At 48.7% G+C, this 21,406-nt stretch overlaps 2 protein-coding genes across 4 annotated transcripts; both read right to left on the bottom strand.

The window, feature by feature from the left end:
• Window positions 1-1,073: 1,073 nt before the first annotated feature.
• Window positions 1,074-9,682, bottom strand: LOC146178390 (uncharacterized). 3 transcript variants are annotated; one of them, XM_084578221.1, is made up of 3 exons: window positions 9,429-9,680; window positions 4,100-5,696; window positions 1,080-1,974 (listed from the first exon to the last, which is right to left on the bottom strand). In XM_084578221.1, exons 2-3 carry the CDS (start codon window positions 5,258-5,260, stop codon window positions 1,429-1,431), a joined length of 1,707 nt encoding a protein of 568 aa, XP_084434347.1. In that variant the 5' UTR covers window positions 5,261-5,696; window positions 9,429-9,680; the 3' UTR covers window positions 1,080-1,428. The 3 variants fall into 3 exon arrangements, with proteins under 3 accessions (XP_084434348.1, XP_084434347.1, XP_084434346.1); XM_084578220.1 differs by having other exon boundaries at window positions 9,436-9,680; XM_084578222.1 differs by lacking the exon at window positions 4,100-5,696 and having other exon boundaries at window positions 1,074-1,974; window positions 9,436-9,682.
• A 2,634-nt stretch (window positions 9,683-12,316) lies between these two features.
• LOC146178389 (uncharacterized) lies at window positions 12,317-18,707 on the bottom strand. The gene is made up of 2 exons (XM_084578219.1): window positions 18,458-18,707; window positions 12,317-14,260 (listed from the first exon to the last, which is right to left on the bottom strand). Exon 2 carries the CDS (start codon window positions 14,074-14,076, stop codon window positions 12,616-12,618), a length of 1,461 nt encoding a protein of 486 aa, XP_084434345.1. The 5' UTR covers window positions 14,077-14,260; window positions 18,458-18,707; the 3' UTR covers window positions 12,317-12,615.
• Between the last annotated feature and the right edge of the window lie 2,699 nt (window positions 18,708-21,406).

The raw sequence follows: 21,406 nt of genomic DNA, 5'->3' as shown, positions 1-21,406 counted from the left end.
TCTTGATCCAGTCGACCATCAGGTCTGCAGTCATCCACCCTTTCATCTGTGCACGTATATGGATGCCACGGGGAAAGTTTCCCTTCGGAATAGTCTTCCGTTTGAAGATCACGTATGGTGGCAGCTTCCGCCCGTCGGCCGTCACAGCAAGCATGACTGTGCATCGCTGTTTTTCTGCGCCAGACGTCTTCACGAGGACGCTCCGAGCACCCTTCTCGTTCACAGTTGTATTCCGGGGCATGTCGAACGTCAGTGGAGTTTGATCGGCATTTCCAATTTGCGACATGAGGTAACCGCATTTTTCGCGAAGCCTAGTGACGAAGTGATGGAAGTCTATCACTTTGCTTTCATAGGCGGCTGGGAGCCGCTGGCACAACGACGTCCACCACCTCAGGGAAAGTCCATTCCGTCGCATAAAGCGAGTCGTCCAACCGGAGCTAGCGCGGAAATCCTTTGCGGCGATTCCCAGCTTCCTGGCAGTTGTGCGCGCCTGCGTCTGTATCATTTCTAATGACACTGCACAACCATCCTTGCTCAGGTCCCTCACGTATTCTAGGACCGCCTCCTCAAGACGAGGGAACTTGCCCGTTTTGGGTCCACGGAAAGCCCGCCGTGTCTTGTTCGTAGCCATCAGCTTCTCGCGCTGCTTCTTCCAATAGCGTATCCTCATTTCGTCCACGCCGAAATGCCTACCAGCAGCGCGGTTGCCATGCTCCAGTGCATAGTCGACAGCCTTGAGCTTGAACGCGGCGGTGTAACTGGCATACCGCCCCATGGTGAAATGGCGTAAACTCGCACAAAAACACAAAGCACGCTACGACGCTGCCGAATTGCAAAATGGCGAACGCCGCAAAGCATGGAATCATGGGAACTCCAACGTTACTAGACTAGGTTGGGAACTCGTCGGAATGCATTCGCTGCGAGATGACTGCAGATCAACCACCAGGCGGCTCCATGTTCGGGGTGCGATCATTACGCGGGGAATTTAAGAAATGAAATTCTGACCTCAAAATTCAGGGGTGCAATCACTACGCGAGTGCGATCATTATGCGAGTAAATACGGTACTATTAAAGAGCTCTGGCTAATAATGGCAGTAGTTTCACTCGATATAAGACATTATTTTCATGTTCAATGTCCTTACCTATAAATGCATTTTGCAGGCAGACAGACGTCAACTCAGAAAGTGCTAGAGTCAGTTTTTACTGCCAGCTATAACTGGAAGAAACTGTCCGTAGTGTAAATACTATAAAAAATTTGACACTCAAGGACAGTGCTGCAAATGCAGTGGCTTTACTGGTAGGGTGCAGAATGAATACTACCATGATTCATACTTTTTTTTTAATGCCTCATTCACAGCCACAATACAACTCTCATAGATAAAGGAAAACGAACAAAAGGAAATCAGAATCCAGTTTACATACTTGCACCTAGCTGTCCGGCAGCTTCACTTTGGTCTTTGTAAGGCGACAGAGTCTTTTGTACAGATACTGCCTCTGTTTCAATATCACGTCAAGCCTGGACCTCTGTGCAGGTGGCAGGCAGATCCTGAGCTTGGAGCATTCTTTCCTTTTTTTCTGCCGCCCACTGTGGGACCGCAGTGTGCCCTCTAGACGTGCGCAAGGTGAGCACTGAGTGGTGCCATAGACCTGGCACTTGTCGTGCCTCCAGATGTCCAAGCAGTCCAGCTTAGCGCGCTCTGGAAGTACATCCGGATACTTTTGCCTGGTTGGTCCACCCCTGCAGATAGGAATTGTGTCCACCAGCTCGACCATGTGAGCAAAGCCCTCGATAGTTGTCGGCTGCTCAGCGGCTCCCAGCACACCCTCCAGGCTTCGATTCATGACAAACACCTCGAGTGCCTTCCCCTTGCGGCAATCCGTGACGTTGATGAACTTGGTGATAACGGGAGTAGTTCCATTGCTCGCAACTCCCACTGTGCAGTAGACGACACGGTTTCCACTGGGTGCCCTCACCTGTGTAGGTGAGAAGAAAAATATGTCCATAAAGTCAGGCACTGTATTAGCAGAGCTGAACGATGTGTGAAAAAGCTTAAAGGGTCACGACATCAATTTTGGAACATAAACTGTTTATTGCATCCTATTTCTGATTTGCCCAGCAACTAAACCTCAAAGTTTCAGCTGCATCGGAGCTGCAGATATTTTTAAAACTAGCATTTTCGTTTCTTCGCAAATAGCTTGCTGATCTGTCAACTGGCGCAGCCGGTGATGATAAAGGCCGCCGGCACGTCGTCTGCTCCGTGTTCTGTGCACGAGCAGTGCCAACCGTGGTTACCTGAAGCCACGGTAATGTCGACCAAACAGCAGTCATGCCTCTTACAGAGGTTACCACAAACTGAACTTTTCGTCGATCTCTGTTATCACTTTTAATCTAGAGGTGCGTTTCTGCGCTAGAGTATGAAAGCCACACGAGCTGACCCGCTCGAACAGCATATTGTACACTGAAACCAGTCTCAAAAGCAACACATAAAATACGCAATGTACATAGCGCCATCCGACAGTGCTTTAGTACAATCTTTGGGTACCGCTCGACAGTGCAGCAGCGTAATGTATAGGGCGTGGCGCACTACATCGAGGCACCCAATACCCTGGCCGTCCCATTTTAGCAGCATCGTTTACGCTGCTTGTTGACAGGCCCAGGTCTGGCCCTAGCGGCATCATAAAAGTAGACGATAAGCTCATGAAGCTTACAGCAATGGTGCCCGCGAGCGTGAACGACGACGGTGCTCAGGTTGTCAACCTGCTTCTCCCTAACCATCGCTAGGCCTAAATTACGTACTTCACATTGAAGCTACAGCGGACAGCACTTTGTTATAAATTAGCGAGGCGTTTTAGTAAATGGACCGTTCGATCATGAAACTTCTTAACTCTCAACTCCACTGTTTAGTAGTAACGAAAATGATTACTTTCGGCGATGCCTTAGCAGCGGAGCAAGCATACGGAAACACTGGCACCGCACCGGCTGTGAGCAAAAACCCCCACCGTATGGGTCGGCATTTCACAAGAAGCATAAATTTTTGAAATCCCTTTTTAGAAGGCCTATTATTATTAGGAGTAAAACAAATTTTATCATGCTTTTCCGACGCTGGCGCAAGGGATCCGCCATAAATATTGTTGGTGTGGACGGCTTCAGCGGAAGGCACGGCCGGCGCGGCGGTGTTTACAGCGGTAGGGGGCAGTATGGTGGAGGCAGTCGCGCCGAAGACGGCTGTCTGGGCAAGCAGTAAATTGCACTTCACTGCAGTGTGTTCTGTTTTCAGAAACATGCTGAGTACACAAGCGCGAACACAGTACAGTGCATCGGCAGCATATCGGCACCAGTACAGCAGCAGGCGATGCGGTAACAGTCGTCGCTCTTTGACATCACCAAGCGTTTCAACATGGCAGCTGTTGTCAGGTGAGAGGAGCTTCGCGGTGTCAACTTCAGCCACTTATTTCGAAATAAGGAATGCGTCTAGTGCACTCAAATTTTGGAAATAGAATAACAAGGTTCAGTATTATCTTCTGGACTACAAAACTGCAATATATTGGATGGCCGTGGCATGACCTCTTTAACGAAAGGCTTTGAAAATGTGTGGTCTGCCTTAGAGCCTTGCAATACACTGAGGTAAGGTGTAGCCTTGAGACACCAGCAATGCAAAGAAAGCTAGACTACCTGGAAAGACCATTTAAAGAATTGAATTCACTATGTGCTAGATTGTTTGCTTATCCATAATGAAATGCCTACAATCAATGACTTCTGATTACAGGTGAAATCTGTCACTATCGGATAATAAAATGAAATCTTTTCTTTTTTGACATGATGTGGGCCTCTGTGTTTCCAAACCTACAAATCTATTCCAACAGACGGCAAGATCCCATCAAAAAAAGTCATTCATTCAGTGCCGATGCTTGATGAAAGCTAAGCCAGCTATCAAACGCACACGCTTGACATACGGCATGATAAAATGAATTAATTTCGACATGAGACCCTTTGAGCCCTATTAATATTTAATGAAAGGAATCCAAGCTAGCACTATTTGCTAAAATTGTGGCAGTATAGCCAATGGCTGAACTACACCTGCATAACATCATTGCCCACCTTGTGGTAGCTCCATGTAAGCGGAAGCTTGACTACTTCAGGGTGGCAAACTAGATGTTCCACAAGCTTGGCAAGTGTAGTACCAACTATTTGTGGCACAGTGCACACATCGTTGACGGCTGTTTGAGGGTTGACACCAGTGGTGTTGACAGCTGTATTCAGGATTAGAACAGTAGCACCAATGACACCTGTGGGGAGGACAGTAGGGGTAGCGGCACATGCAGTGCTAACAGCAGCCGGGGCATCGTCAGAGCGATTTGGGATGCAGCGGTCATACTGCAAGCAGTCGAAGTCAAGTTCCTTGTATGCATTTCCAATGCAGCTTTTGATGGGAGCCTCCCATGCACCCCGCATGCCCAAACAGATGTCCCTTTTTACATTTTGCTCAGGTTGCTCAACTTCTCGTTGGTGTTCTGCTATGTACTTTTCACTCACCACTGGACCTGGATTTTGCACATCCATACACTGCTCTTCAACTTCAACTTTGATGAGGCAGCCGTGTTGAATGCTGTGCACATTATTGCTGTTATGAAGACTTAGCACTGCATCACACACTGTACCAGTACTGGAGCAGAGTTGCCTGCCGCTTTCAACTCTAATGCGAATGTCAAGTTCTCCGTCGCAAGTGCCGACCTGTCTGTGAGGGTTGGGCTCCGTATTCTGAAGAGTACTAGTCCCCACACAGTCCCCTATGCACTTTCCTCCAATGTCACAGACAAGCTCTTCACTGCAAGTGTCAACTTCTTGCTTAATGCAAGACCCTGTAGTTGAAATAGGCTGGGGATCTACGACTAGTGGCAGCAGGCCGACTGTCCTTGAAGACTGCTCGTGCAGCCTTAGTGAGTCAACATCCTCCATCCACGCTCCATTGCCGCTGTCGAATATTGTCGGCACTGCACCCTTGCGAAGCCTTGGGACCTTCTTCACATCTAGCAAGACGTTTCCGCCAAACTCACTGTAGTATCGCTCACTCAAGAGGTGCTTCTCAAAATGGCGTGCACAGATAGAGTCCTTGCGCGTCAGCGTTCTAGCCAAGTCCGGAATCGCTTGTTCCCACTGCTTCAACAGCTCCGGGTCAGCCGGCGTTGCAAATAAGGAGGTCTTTCCTTTGCCTTTCCCACGTACAGAAGTGCAGCCAGGAACAACGCAACGATTTTTCATTGCTGACAATGATTGCTGGACAGTGTGTGTCCCCTGTGCTGCTTCAACCAATTACTACGCGAGACTTGGTTCAATGCTGTTACATACCAAGCACGAAGCGCTTCCTCTTGGCTCACTGCATTGTTACAGCATGATAAAACACACTGCGTGTCATTGTACACTTCGGCTGACTTGGGAAGCCATCCAGGTGTCCAGGCTCAAATTACTCCACGTGCAGCAGTAGAAGCACCATGGCCTATCTACTTGATAGACCAATTGTAGGAGACGGGTTCTTCATTTGATTCTCCCACCTCCAGGGATGAAGCGAAGAAACTGAAGCTTTGGTACGGTGTGCAATATTGGACATGGAGATGCTATCATTGAGGAACTACCTCAGTTGAACAAGGCATTCTGTCCGTCAGAACTTGTTCAAATGCAGGTGAAGGCTTCAAGGATACTGTCAACAAAAAAGAAGAAACAGACCACACATAAGCCTAAACCTCCAGCACCTCATACAATCTTGACACCAATTTGAATACTGGGTGTGTGTCACCAGAACGAAATGTGCCAAACAGACTCATACCACTTAACTTCACTTCATTAGTGGTGCCAAATTATGGGGCCTTTTGCAACTATTTTTTGATATGCATGCAGCACAAATTACTTTCTATATATTCTTTGAGGAAGGCAGAGAGGAGAGGGTAGCAAGAAACTTGACTGAATGAAGTGTCTCTCACATGAGTCATCAGCTCACTGACATCATGTGTGATAATGAAATGCTGCGATGCCACAGCTTAACTATTTTGAAGCGAAAAGCTTCACTAGGCTAGTCAACTCCCTCCGAGTCTCGCGCGTGCTCAGTCATTAGAAACACATAACCAAGCCATATGAACGTGCCTTAGTGGCTTATAGGGGTAACGTGAATGCAACGGTCCTGGCAGGCTGAGTCTGACATAACCGTCCCATGTGAAACGAGAGACCCAAGTTGGCAGCTCCTGCCAGGGGATCATGGACACGGACACGGCACACAGCGATGAGCGGTTAGACCTGGCGTAGCATTGCTTTCGCAATAAAAGCCACAGCTGCGCATGCGCAAACCACGTGACGTCACAGGAGAGGCGCAGGTGATCGGAGCTGCCGCTGCCACCGCAACCGCCGCTGCGACTCTACCGGTCGACCTTTAGCCGGTGCCGCGCGCTTTCACCGGGCTGTGTTTATGTCTATACAGAAGCGTAACGATGATGATGATGTGGAATCGGAATAAAGTTTAATCTTATGTGATGTACGGCTGTAATCAATGTTTCACCGTGATGATAAGCCATGGAATATCTATAAGGTGCAACCGTGAACAACAAGGTAAGCCACAACTACGCCAAGGAACCACAAGCTAAGCCATGGCATCGCCGAAGCTTTTCGCTTCTGATATCCAGGCTTAACCAAGCTAAGCCACCACCAATTATTTTAGAGAGTTAGCTTCCTATAAAAAGATCTCGAGGAAAGGCATAGTTTTTGCAGTCCGAAATTGTCCGTGGTAAAGATGAACGACAAAGGCCAAAGCACTTCCTCCGTCACCAAACCCATGCTGCAAATCCCAAAGTGACATCGGCTATAAGGGATGCTGCACTGGAAGGCACTTATAATTTTTGCCGCATGAGGTCCTTTAACATGTTCCGACACTACATAGTACACCTGCGCCTCGTGCTTCGCCTCCATCAAAGTGCGGCTGTGACAGCAAGGTGTCACGAAATCGGCGCACATTTTTGTTGAGTCATCGTAGCATGAAAGAAGCGCACACGTGGCATCGCATAGAGAGTTCCACAATAATGGAGAAAAGTCTCCTTTTCTATGCAAGGAGAGCTCGGAGCCTTGCACGCATTGGCGTCACGCCCTCATTACTCGGCAGCAATGGTGATTCACCTGTCCAGAGAAGCAACCGGATTTCCCCAGAAGTTTCAGCCAATGCTGACAAATGACGACACGCGTCTCGGTGGGAGGAAGTGAGGATGCTTACAGAGTGAAAGTTACGTGTATGTGCACGCCTGCCTTCGTGCATTCAACAGACAGATGCAGAATGCCCTATTTATTGAGGTTGTGTTGCTTCGGCAGGTTAGCCAACCAGTCAGCCAGCCAAGTGTTACAGTCCGCATTGCAGCGAGCGTTGCAGTGCTACTGCTCGACTCCCAGGGTCAACCCGCTGCTCGGCAAGCCCACTAATCTGTGAGGGAGCAACGCTTGTCTACAGGACGGCCACATTGTGACTCTCTAGACATCAGTCTGCGACAGTGCCTGGTGAACAATTTGATGTTTATTTTCTGACTCTCTCATGCACTGACCATTAATGTGAAGCCTCTGTGTTACACTGGCGCCTCTTTAGTTGCATGCTTTGCATCACCTTTCTGTGAACCCCTTGTCTGTGTATTTTAAGTATTAGTGTGAATTCCTCTGTATCATCTCCTGCTGTATAAAGTTTGTTTTCTTCATTAATTCTGGCTCTGACCCTTACCTTGGCTTGAACTGGCAAAAGATGGGCACCAAATGTCCACCTCCTTTTGTTACTACCGGTAGCTGACTTCCAGCTGAGCTGGCCACGCAAATCGAGGGCATCTCCTTCGAGATAGGAACAGGTACCCCCCCCACACTCTAAGAGTGTCTGGAAGTGAGCGCACCAATAGCGGCACATCATTAGTAACATTATAATTATTAGCAGGTGACACAAGGATCGAACTTACGTCCACTGGAACAGCTATCATGCACACTAACCACTGAGCCACCGTGAAAGGGAATTGTTGTAAGAAAGACAGATATATAAGAAGGGTGCAAAAATACCACAGCATAAGGTTAACGACAAAAAGAATTAAAGCAAGAATTGGCAAAGCAACAGAAAACAAAGATCATAAGACAACCTAGCACTCCAGAGGAATGGGTACTGAACGAGCTATGACCTCCTTAATGATGAGCGACTTTGTAGAGAACAAAGACGGGCCTACATGAGAGCCCCTGCTGACTTCTCGGCACCATATGAAAGTGTAGCCGTATGGGGGAAAGAAAATGCACCAAAGATGAGAAACTGGCAGGAAGGCCGCAGCAGGCAAACACTCCATGACAGGGGTCAAGAAGGAGTTTTTCAATCGAAGTGAGAAGTATTAACGAGAGCAACGTCCATACCCGTAAGGCTTTCGTATCAGTCAAAGGGTGAGCAATGCTGGGCGCAAGCTTCAGCCAAAAACATAACATGTAAATGAGTTGGTCAAGCGCAGATGCGTGATGTGCCCACAGCACTGTCACTGTCAATTAAGCATTCATGGTAGGAGCATTAAATCGAAGCCACTAGTCTTGGGCATCAAGATAAGCGGATGCATAAATGAGAAGTAGAAGACAGCTGGCACAAAAACTAAAGACTTTCAAGCTAGCATAACTTATGACCCAGTTCTTGAATTAAAAGGAAAAATTTCAAGATGAGTACACAGGAGTCGCCCATGGTTACACCAGGGTCCTAAACGAGCGAGCCAAGGGGAGCATTTGGCCGTAACGTCTAGTAGACCCCTTGAGTGTGTCTTGCAACTTCGAGAGAAATTTGAGGAAACCCCTCTCGCTTTACAGGTGCAATATGAGGTCACTTGTGGTTGATTAGAGCAATATCTTGTGCAATTAGTGCAAACAGGTTTGACTTGCTTGTACCCACATTGCCAGTAATGAATTTACCACCGCTCTGAAATTGTGTCCATGCTAAAGAAAGCATTTTTCATCTGCACTACCATGCATGTAATCACAAGTAATATTTTTTCTATGTTTCTTATTTCTTTTGCATACTGTTTTCAAGCAGGTGGTGGACAACGGTGGCAGGAAAAGCAAAAGCATGCCACTTAGCCAAAAGCCTGATCCAATTACATCTGATAACCCCTGAACTCGAACTAATTGTTAGCCGCGTGCTCGCAGCAGAGTCGACGTACTAAGTCCACTGTACGGCGAAAGCCCCATTTCAGAAATAACCTCGACACTAGACAGCCGCACGCGCTTATCCATGCTGCAGCTGCTAAAGGTCCGTGCACTTTTATCGGTACAACTCTTCTGCAAATGTACGAGACGGGCAGTGTTTCTCCCTACCACTGCGGTGCCGGTAGCCAGAGAAGGGGCTGATAACAAGTAAATGCCTAGCTAGCAAATCATTGTTGATTGCAGCACCGCTTACCGCTTACCGCACATGCATGCTCCAAGCGATGATGCATCTCAGGGAGTGACGGCAAGTCTTCTTCAGCGCCGGGAGGACAATAACCTTTATTTGCGGGTCAGGCCGCTAACACAACGTTCTGGGCATCTACATCAAATCAATTCACTTTCTGCAACGATGCAAACTGGAAGTAACGAAAGCGCGCACGGGTAAACGTCAGACGGCGTGGGCCAGACAGGATGTAGAGAAAAGTTAGTCGCGTTAGTTGCGCCAAAACTGAAACATTCTGACCTTTTACTTCAGACTGTCGCCATTGCACAATAGGCGCGACAGTCGGAAGCGATGCAAAATAAATCTGCTTTTGCATTGTGTTGTTTTTTCCGTCTCGCTTCCCTCCTGCACCCTTCCTTCCCGCTAATCAGAAGCGCGCGCGCGGGGGGGGGGGGGGGGGGGGGGGGGGGGGAGTAGAGCGCATTGAAATGAGCCCTGACCGGCACGAGACCCACATGCGCCATTGATTCCCGGTAAGCCGAGGGTGCACGGTAGTGTAGGGAGCAAACGTTGGTAAGGAGTGCACGCACGGGACGCATGACGGGAATCGGGAATGTGGTTAAGTTTACTGGGAGATGACACCTTTTAAAGGAAGAGAGAGTAGTACTGGAGCTGGGGCTTAAAGTCTGGCTCTATCGAAGGGGATCTCTCCAGTGATTAGAACAGATTGGAGAGAGGCCGGGAAAGAAAGCGGCGCTGATGGCCTACCTGTTTTAGATAGCGCCATGCGTTTCCTTTGGCGCCAATTCCTGCGTTTCAAGGCGTCGCCGTTTTCTCTCGCAACCAGCTCCATAAATAAATAAATAAATCCTGTCTCCACCGCCAATCGAACTTCCATCCCTTGGATCCTGAGCCGAGTGCTTTAACCAACTGCGCCACGCCCGGGATTTTTCTTTATTGCATGAAGTACTTGAAGCCTGATTTAACTAGGCCGCATCCCGCAACCTGTCATATACAGTGACACCAGCACTGAGTTCTCACTTGGTCCACACATCAAAATTCCGGGAGACATCGAGTAAAGGGTAACAAAGCAGGAGGTCTCTCCTGCGCAGCTTATATATACTCCACGCACCATAGAGCACTGTTCTCTGAACAGACTTGAACGTGGCGGCTCTGCTTGGTGATCTGTCATGCGGCTTTTCTACAGGCTAAACAGTCCCATGAGCACAAAAAGATCACAAGGAACCTCAGAAGCTTCCACTGTAGGCAGAAATCTTATAGTATAGGGCGTAATATCAATATGTCCTTTTTGAGAGTCCGTTGAAGAATGTCCAAACAAACAAAAAAAAAACACTGCATCACGGCAATGCACAAAGCCATATGATCTATATTTTCTGGCTGCTGACACAGGCGACAGTCCACTGACTATGGCACAAAACTCCCGCATGAAACCACGTTTGTTCCGCTCTCTCTTCAAATCCAGATTAATTCGAGATCATTGCCATCCTGTGGTCACTGCATCGCACCTTTACGATTACCTCTACATTCTGTATAATGCCGGGGGTAGAACAAAGTATGAAATCAATTTCGTTTTTCGTCTTCTCGCCCGGTTCTTCCGGTTGCTGGAGAAGGTATTCATGATTCGTAAGTTATGGCATTCAGCAAACACAACTAGCTACTCACCCCCGGCTATTTCTTAATACAAGGCCATAGTTTCCCACTGCGTGGTCTCCAGCTTGCTTTCTACCTACCCTGGCATTGAAGTCGCCCATCAGTAAAGTATAATGTGCTTTACTTTCTCCATTGCCGATTCTACATCTTCATAGAAGCGTTCTTGCCCGATATTCAAGACTACATGTAGGTGCGTATGGTTGTGCAACCTTCAGCTTATACCGGTTATTTAGCTTAATTGCGATGCCGGATTAATGCTATAGAGTTCTATATTATCAGATATATCCTTATTGATAAGGAAACCTACTTTTAGTTCTCGTCTCTCCGGTAAACCTCTATAACACGGCACATGCCCGCCCTGCAGTAAAGTATATGCCTCATTTAGCCTCCTCCCCTCTAAGCCTTATGATATCCCATTGCATGCCTTCTAGTTTTTCTAACAGCACTGCTAAACTAGCCTCACTAGCTAGAGTTCTAGCATTAAACGTTGCCAGGGTCAGTTTTCCAATGGCGGCCTGTCCTCAGAGCCAGAAATTCTTAGCACCCCCCGCTGCGTCACAGGTCTGACCGCCGCCGTGGTCAGTTGCTCCGTAGCCGCTGGACTGTGGGCCAGGGTTTCGCAGGACTACATATAACGATGGGAGGTTGTGGCCAATTACTGCACCAGGGTGGCCAACCCGTCTTCTTGTGAGGGAGTGCGTTGCCGGAGGTTCACCGGCATCAGGTCGCACCTCAAACCTGTTGCAATTCCATCGACATGCGGTATTTTTTTTTTTATCCGGTGAATTACAGGCCCTGGGGATTCGAACCACGATTCATCTGCATGCTAGGAGGATGCTCTACCTCTACGCCATCGCTGCACTTGGGACTGACACTACTGGTGTTTCAAATCAAAGCAGTGCACCATAAAAAAAAAAACTGCAAATAAGTCACGTCTATACTGAATAATGAAGTTAACCACTGTCACAAACCCCGAGTTGCAGTAGTAAGGAAGCTTGTGCGAATATCGCTAATGTCGAGTCGGGTGCGTCCGGCTCGACTTTGCGCTGCTCCCACAACTAGAAGCCAGTAGTTTTCAAAGACTAACTGCATGTCACTGCTTTGGTGCTTTTAGTCTGGCGTTTGTAATATTTTTCGCAAAATAAGTATCTTGTAGTACCCTTTTGACACTGAAGGCTTTAAAACACAAGCTCAGCGCGTTTCCGTGTGACCAAAGAAGGTCGTCTGCGCTGTGCGGCACTCCAGAACCCTACAAACGGTCTGGTCGCCCTGATGTGTCGCGCCAAGGCCACGCAATTGAGTAGCTAGACAGCACGGGAGTGTCGTGAATCATGAACCTAACGGTGAATTTTCACACAAGCAAAATAGCAGAGTTTATTAAGAACGATGTCCCAGAGAAGCACGAGAGCAAGTCCCATTCACCTGCAATAACCTATTTACACCCGCGGTGTTCTGTGCGACAAGACCTAACCATCAAGCAGCCTAAGAATGCGCGTGTTGCACGAAATGCGTACTATAGCCTGTGACTGTGTATCAATAAGGCGCATCATGACTGAAGCCGAGCCAGCGAGTCTTCTATATCCAACAGCACAGCGTCCTTGGCCTTTCCTGTAAGCTTTTGAAGCCTATCAACGAGGCCGGCGCTCGAGCGAACCTTCTTCAAAGCGTCAGCGCCCTCAACGTCATCGATGCCGGCGCTTCCGGCCCTCACAAACTCCACCGCTCTGTCCAGGAGACGGGCGTTCCGTTCCAGGAGCTCCACCATTTCGGACACCCCTTCCACTTCGTCATCGGGATCCCAAGCCACCATCAGCTTCGTCAATGTATAGTTTTTCCGCAGGCCTTCCAATACAGTAGCGAGCTCGTCGCTGTTGATTTCGAAGTGCTCGCAGACGCTCAAGCTATTCAACACATTGTTGGTGGCTAGAAGTTCGGACACAGACGTTGCAATTGCGGGCGTCAACGTCTCCGCGTACATGGTGAACGCTGTCACAGAACGGTTCTGCCTGAGTGCGTCCAAGGTCCGGATTAGTGCCTCGTCTCGGTCGAGGTCCATGAGGTTCTGTACATGCGTGAGTGAAGTGGTCCGCTCTAGAACCGACACGAGACCATCGGTGAGCGCGTCAAAGGTGCAGCCTCCAGGGTGAAAGTGCAGCGTTCGCACGGTTATATTCGCAGCGATGGCGTCGAAGAAATCGCGCAGGTGGTCCTTGGAAACGGTGTCTGTGATATCGACGGACACCTCAGAACAGTGTCTGTCTTCTCTGAGCAGTCTGGTAAGCTCTGGGAGGTAATCCTGCCTCCACAAAATGTAGACTCTTCTGAAGGTGTCCGCATACCGATCAGTCTCAAACAAGGCCACAACGTCCTCCTCCTCGATGTCCACTTCAAAGAGCTCCACACGCTCAAAGGTCGAGTTCGTGGTCAGCGCGTCAGCAAAAGCAAGAAGAGCTTGCGAAGTCAGGTTGTTCTGAGTCAATGAGAGCCTCTTAAGCGTGCTGTTCTTCTCGAGTGCTGTGGCAAGCGCCGTCGCGCCTTCGTCGCTGATCTCGTTGGACCACAGGCCGAGCTCTCGCAGTGTGCTGTTGTTCTGCAAGAAGTCTGCGATTTTCCTCGTGAACGAGTCACCGATGTCGTTGCACGAGAGATTCAACACTCGGAGGTTTCCGAAGATGCCCGAAAGTTTTAGGCTGAATTCACTGCCCTCGTTCTCGATGGCGAATAACTCCAGTTCCTCCAACGACGAGCGTCCATCATCGTGGTCTTCTAAGACGATCTCGCACACCGTGAGGGGTACTCCGATAAGCTTCAGCTTCTTCAGCGACCCCTCCGTGCTCAGGACACGCCGAAGGACGCGGGCTTCCTCATGTGAGAGGTTGTCTTTGTACTCAAGCTTTATGGCGCCCGCTGCAACGTCTCCAACCGTACCTGCATATGCATCCCCTTCATCGCTCGCCCTTAGCCCTTTCTTCAGGATGTCGCTCGCCTCGACATCTTCGGCGGACATTTTCACCACGACGGTACAAGACTTTCCTGTGACTCGTGGTAACTACTTTGACAGAGGGGTTTTACAAAAGTGTACGGTTCTGCTCAAAAGATGTGCGTACTGAAGGAAATTCAGTGCGTGCCGGCTGCCGTTACTCCAAGGGTCTGCTCAGCTAAGGGTGATGTCCTTGGATCGTTTCAGCAGCCTGCAAATAACAAAAGCAAGTTGTTTGCAAATCAGTTATATACGGTGCTGACAAGAGTTATAAAAGCGCAAAGAAAGATCAAAGGTAAGATAAAAGCAAGCATTTTGTTGAGGTAATTAACTGACTAGTAACCTTGTAAGCCACACGTCCCGTGTACTCAAACTTAACTATTTTTGGCTGGTAAAGCACTTTTTTTTTGCAAAACTATGTTCAGTTTGGCCTCGGCCAGTGCACGAAAGCATGCGACACCACCGCCGCTTCAGTCCCGTCATCGTAAAACCCAACGCGATTCGATTGCGCTTCCTGCCGGCACCAAACAAGAGCCTCCCATCTGCCGCCATCTCCGCGTCTCGCCTTCCCATGTGATACTTCAACGCAGCACTAAACTACCGCAGGAATGCGCCGATTCGTTGATTACGACTGAGCCCCCAGCGTCTTTGTTTACCCACAGCGGTGCCGACAGCTGCCGGCTGCGCTCACCAGACAGGGTACCATCGACGTTTTCCGCTCAATGTGCACGCGCTTTGTGATGTAAGCAGTCGTCGATTTGGGGTCGCTAATGCTAGAACGCCCCGCCGGGGTGGTGCAGTGGTAAGACGCCCCTGTGCCGGAGTACCCGGGCTTGAACCAACCTCGGCGGCTGCGTTTCGATGGAGGCGAAACGATGAGGCGTCCGTGTGCTGTGCGATGTCAGCGCACGTTAAAGATCCCCAGGTTGGTTGGTTGGTTGGTTGTATAGTGAACTAGAAAGTATTCTAGTTCACTACAGTTGGTTGGGAACTTTGAAATATTCACGGGGGGGGGGGGGGGTGGAACCGGACACGGGTTATGGTATGCCGGCCTAATGTCGCGGCGGCACTCTTGGTGTCTCCCTTCCCTTACGGCGCGGTTGAGGTGTCTACAGAAAACAAGTGAGACAGTTACCGCTCCTTTCCCTTCCTATAAATCAATCAAATCAATCAATCAATGCCAGAACTACACTCGATGGCCACATGCAGCCGCTAAAGCTTGTGAATTGGCGCTCCGTAATCGCCGAAACTATGGACCCGGACCCCGCGTACTCGCGCTAGGCCTATATACTCGTCGCGGAACGGGCCGGTAGTTCGGCGTCGACTAATACCCCCGTTTCGAAAGCCTTCGAACCGAATGTCATTCGACTCGAATGCCGAACGTGCCCTGTTACACGGCGTGTTTCGAAGGCATTCGACTGAAATGTCATTCGAGTCGAATGAGCTACGCGAAGACATTCGAGATTTTGGAATGCCCTCGAAATACGAACACAGCAAGCGCCGACCAATAGCAGGTCACCATCGCTTAGCTCCGCCCACAGTCGATGGCGGCGAAGTGTCGCGACCGCTTCGCTTCTGCGGTTGTTGATTTCGATTATCTGCTGCTTGCTTTCTCCTGCTGCCTGTTTCTCGAATAGCTCGTGTACTTGCTAAATGAGTGCTTGAAGATAATATCACACAGCTTGGCGTTTACCGCGTGAGTGCGAAAGTTACACACGAATGCGCCGATGACGATTAGCCTGTTTACATCGATCTGTACAGAAAACCAGTGCTCGTTTACCTGACAGAAACCGCAGGTTGCGCTGTACTGTTACAAAGTAATATCTTCTCTTTCGAAACATTCGTACTATTGCTTGTTTCCTGCCCAATGACAACTCTGTAGGAAGCGCTGATGCGATCTCCTACCTTGAAAGCACTTTACAGTCGGTTTGGTGACGTCGCGTACGACCGCGGGGCATCTCGCTGATTCTCTCTGCTTTCTCCAACGTGGCCAATACTTTATATATATCGCTTTAGCCGGAAGTATGTGCAGTGACCGTTCGCACTCACTGCAACATCCTTATTTGTCATCCGCAAGTGACATTTCCGACTTTTGCTGACCGCCTGCTTGGCAATCAGGTTCACATCGACGCTTTCCGTTTATTCTATGCGCGTCCTGCCATGCAAACAGCAATCAATTTCAGAGCACTATTGCCAAAACTACACTCGATGGCGTTTGCATTCAGTAAAACTTTTGCATTGGCTCTGGAGAATCGTCGAAAGCGCGATAACTGCGTACTTGATCGTAAACTAGTCGTGGGGAAGAGAGTTGCCGTCGAATGAAATGCAATCATTTCACATGAGTTTATCGCATGGTTGAGTGTTCAGTATAGCCGCTCGTTTCGCTTATATTCAATATGTACAACGTAGATACAAGCGCTGTCGTCACGCTGTCGCCTCGCCAACCGAAAGTTTTCGTGAAGCCACCGCGATCTGTCGAGGACATGAAGGGCTGCCGTTCGTGTCGGTTGGCCCAAAAAACATGTCGAAGTACAATAATATGCGGCTGTTGGACATGCTAGTGTTGCTGTCGGTCTAGAGTGACCATGGGAACTACTGTCATTGCGCCGTTGTACTTTGTACAGACTGAAAAGAAGCGAACGTACAGAAGAGAAACTTGATGCAGCAGCGCCATTGCAATACCGCGAGTGAATGCTGATCCTTTCGAATGATTTTGGAAACTACACCATACTATCGTGTAGCACTGCGAGAGCACGTTGAGTTCGAATGTCATTCGAAATCTCGAATGCCAGTCGACTCTAATGTCATTCGAAGATGCCCGTGTAGCACAGGTATAACATTTCTGGCCGAGGTCATTGCTGATGAGAAGGGGGAACAAATAAAAGTGTAGCCGCTTGTTTTCTTTTATTTTCTAACATAGTCAAGCTACAGACAAGCGCGCGTCGTTCAAGCCGCTAACTCATCGTGTGTCAAGTTCTTGCTCGGCCCCCGATCGCGATCCGACCAAAACAGATAGGGCGAGCGTCTGCTGATCAGTTTCGTCGGCGTCGCGGGGCCGAAAACCCCACACTACGGTGACAGGCGACCGTTGGTCGTGCTGGCGTCGTTGCTGGTGTAATGCGACAGATCAGTGCGTCGATAAGCTATGGAATCTAACCGTACAGCTCACTTACTATGACCGTGTCTTTTGCTGAAGAAAACATGCTTTACTCTACATCGCTTTCGTGCGGTAACATATCTCCATCGAGCCCATTTGTATGAGGGACTACCACTGTGTCAATCGTCCACAAAAGAGAGAGAGGCGTGTCATTTGATACTGCAGCCTGCATTGCAGACGACGCTCCGTCGCGGATCCTCTGTGACGTCTCAAAAACGGCGGTCGTTCTCGGTGGGCGGAGCTTCTCGATTCCGATGTCTATCGAGCTTTTTTTTTCTTTTTTTTTTAATTATGCGCCGATCGCTGGGCACTGAAACTTTGCGTGTAGAATCAAAGACTTGCATATTATTGATAAGCGCAACCTATAAAATATAAGCAGGTGTTAATAAATAAGGTTCTTAAAAAATAAGTTGTTCGTAAAGAGCCCTCACAACGCACAAGCTTTGATTCGCATGTATACTGTACACTCCTTAGCAGCAACCTTTATTACCTTACGTGAAAAACGAATGCAAAACACCACGCTTCGTTGGAAACAACGCGTACAAATTTCCCACCTGGACGACTTCTGGCTGCCCGCAGGAAGAAACGTTGAAACAGTTTCAAATAGCGATTCAAACATCGCGCGCTGCTGTGAAGGAATACCGAAGCGGGCACGGAGTATCTTGAGACGTAAAGAAATTGCGGGGATCAGTTTATGCACCTGGAATAAGTAGCATCTTTATTACATATTGCACCAATTGCGTATCGTGTGAAAATAGCTCCAAAGAGATCCGCGCCGCTCATCTGTACCCCTGCTATCCCCGCAGACGCTACGCGCCGAGCGGCGAACGTGGCACACTTGTTTCATGTCGCGCCCTCTCGCGGAAGTCGGTGGCTGTCATCGCAAAAGCAGCCCACTCTCCGGCGCCGGTCGTCACACTGCCCAACCTTCTAGAGCACTATATCACTGTGACGCCCAGCAGTAGTGTTTGACCGCCAGACATGCAAGATTGCTGACATATATCGCGAATAATAGCTGGTATATAATCGAAATGCGTGACTTGTGCCATCTACACACACTGAAAAACAAAACGAACGGAAAAACAAACGCGCGTGCCTGTAGCGTTGCACTCAATGCTGCTCAATTTGCAGCGCATGGTTACGCATTACTGCGTCAATAAAAAAGTGACAAGTCAAACAATGCATAATGCGTGGAAAACTAACCACCAACTGAGCAGAGCAAGCGGTAGGCGAACGAGGACTGTTACTCACCCCTGCCGCGGGCCCACCCAGCTAAGGCTTTTTTGAAAGTGCTGCAAGGAGAAATGACCGCTTCTCTCGTTCTTCAGACGCCAACTGCATAAAATTGCCCTGCATGCAGTACTATAATGTAACATAAACGAAAAACCTTCATACGCTACTGAAACATAACTTTGAGTAGCGTTTGCATGAACATAACCATAGCCTCCTTGACATAACATGCAATCAAGAGCCCAGCAGGTTTTGAAGTAAAAACCGTAGGATAGTTGGAGACACCGTGTGGGGAAAGAAGCAATCAAAATGTCGCTGATCACCGCCATGCCTGCAGGAGCGCGAGCATCGCTAGCGCAGCGTTCACAGTGGGTGGTTAGATTCAGCACGGCCAGACTGAATGCAGCGTCGCGCGCTCTTAGCGTGCGCCGCTGTCTTTAGTCCGGCCGTGATTCAGGATAATTTTTGCACGTCGGACAAGGTCAATGTCCGACGTCAAGGGTCACGTGACAACAAGGGCGACGTAATCTGCGTCACGGCAGCATCCCCTTTGCCCTATCAGCATACTTCTTTTTTCCAAACCACTCCCCCCCCCCCCCCCCCCCACCCCCAACTCCCGCCAACAAAGTCACGTGTTTCAAATTTGTGGTGCGACATGGCGGTCTGCCGAAATGGCCTTTTTAAGTGACGTATGGGCGGTTTTTTAGCAGCACTATTCGTGATGCCTGGATGGTGTTCATAAGTGATTGTGGAGGGAAAACGGAGGTATAGATGCTAGAGAGGAAAGCACTTACACTTATATTACGAATAGGGTAAAATGAACTGCCTACTATCAACAACCGCCTCCTGAAATCTCTTACGCTTGTATTACGAACAGGGTGAAATGAATTGCCCGCTATCAATAGCCGCCTCCTGAAATCTGATTGGCTGACGCTGTGTGGTGGAAAATCATCATCATCATCATCGTCATCATCATCAGCCTGATTATACCCACTGCAGGGCGAAGGCCTCTCCCATATTTCTCCACTTAACCCGGTTCTGTGCTAGCTGCATCCACTTGACCCCTGCGAACTTCTTAATCTCATCCGCCCACCTAACTTTCTGCCGCCCCCTGCTACGCTTTCCTTCCCTTGGAATCCAGTTTGTTACCCTCAGCGACCATCGGTTATCCTCTCTTCGCACTACATGTCCTGTCCATGTCCATTTCTTCTTCTTAATTTCCACTAGAATGTCAGTAACTTGAGTTATTTCTCTGACCCACTCTGCACGCTTTCTATCTCTTAATGTTACCCCTACCATTTTTCGTTCCATGGCCCTCTGGGTTGTCCTCAACTTAAGTAGAACTCTCTTGGTTAGCCTCCACGTTTCAGCCCCATAGGTGAGTACAGGCAAGATGCAACTGTTGTATACTTTACTCTTCAGCGATACCGGTAGGCTGCTAGTCATAATCTGCGAGTGCTTGCCGAATGCGCTCCATCCCAATCTTATTCTTCTTATTTCCTTTTCATGGTCCGGATCTGCGGTTACTACCTGTCCTAAGTAGACATATTCGCCTACTACTCCCAGTATTTCGCTACCTAATGTAAACTGTTGTTCCTTCCCGAGGCTGTTGAACATTACCTTAGTCTTCTGCATATTGATTTTCAAGCCTACCTTTCTACTTTTCCTGTCTAGGTCATCATAGGCGGGAAATACGTCATGCATAAACATTATATGATGACGCCAAAATGACGTTTCATTACGTAAAAAATGTGCTGCCAGTGTTGTAAAGAACCAAAGTTGGGTGCCACATTTCGGACCACAATGCGGCCGCGTAAGAAAACGGCGAATTCGACGTACCGCAGTTTGGTAGACAGTTTGGTGGGTGGTGAAGTTAGCTGGCACATCTTGTAATTGCAGAAAGCACTGAAACGATGTCATAAGGGTACTTTTGAGCTGCGCAATCTTTTAGAGGATTAATAATGAATACGAAAATTTACAGCCAAACGAGGGTCCTAGCTGCCCTCCAGTTGCAAACGCTTTTCTCTCTTAGAGAAACCATGGATTCATGACGTTGTTGCCAAGCGCAGCAATGGCGGTCTGCCAACTCAAGTGGTTGATCTGCGCGAGACGAGGCAATTCAGAGAGCACCGCAATGCTTTCTAATTATCTGCCTGGACGATTCGTGAATATAACCTGAGGTGTCATATGGTGCGGTGGCTGTTGAGGAATTTCGCGCGACAGGCAGCTAAACACTGCCTCTTTTGCCCAGCACTATGCACTCACTGCAATGTTAATCGATTGAAGTGCCTTCCTATGATGGAAAAAGCAAGCAAAAATACTGACAGCAGCTGTTTTAATAAATGGATGTATGTGCCATTGCTCTCTTGGATGTCGAGGACGCCCACGAATACAGAACCTATTGCTTCCATCATGATAAGAAAAACTAACCAACGTTGCAGGGTTGTTTAGCCAAAACAGTTTACCGATTGGTTCTAGAACCTGATTCGCTTTTGCTGTCTTCTCCGCCCGAGCCACCGACTTTCGCCGAGTTTTAATTCAGGTGTGGCCAGTGTTACATTAGGTCTGACAAAGGTGGTTCACATTGCTCAGTACTAGCGAGGGGAGGATTGTAGTGCCGATATCTTGCCACTACCGTGAGAGATGATGCACTGCCAGAGAATCAGGCGGAAGGATAAAGCGAATGCATGACATTATGTGGCTCGGGACAGGGTTAACTGGAGCTTAGCGGGAAAGGTCTGTGTCTTGCACTGGACAAAAGTCTGTTTAATAATCTTGATAATGGCCTGAAAATTATTAAATACCTTATCGTTGAAGTGAGCGCTTCAAAAGTTGCGCTAGTAGGAGCTCTTTCGATCTCTGGATACTGTGTTGTTACGCATTATCAAAATGCAAACTTTTGTATTGCGAAGGCAACGCTCATACGAAATAGCAAGCGCCGATCTCGCCGCGAAAGATCACGCAGCAACC

The sequence above is a fragment of the Amblyomma maculatum genome, chromosome 9 (assembly GCF_055883805.1).
Source record: "Amblyomma maculatum isolate TAMU_Amacu chromosome 9, ASM5588380v1, whole genome shotgun sequence".
NCBI classification, from domain to species: Eukaryota; Metazoa; Arthropoda; class Arachnida; order Ixodida; family Ixodidae; genus Amblyomma; species Amblyomma maculatum.
The sequence above is the reverse complement of the archived record's forward strand: the minus strand, read 5'-3'. Positions and strand labels throughout refer to the sequence as shown.

Excerpts from the sequence above, each read along its gene's own strand:
- LOC146178389 (XM_084578219.1), bottom strand. The coding sequence starts at position 14,076 with ATGTCCGCCGAAGATGTCGAGGCGAGCGACATCCTGAAGAAAGGGCTA.
- LOC146178390 (XM_084578221.1), bottom strand. The coding sequence starts at position 5,260 with ATGAAAAATCGTTGCGTTGTTCCTGGCTGCACTTCTGTACGTGGGAAA. Across the intron at positions 1,975-4,099 it reads TTACATGGAGCTACCACAAG|GTGAGGGCACCCAGTGGAAA; the intron begins GTGGGCAATGAT and ends TCACCTACACAG.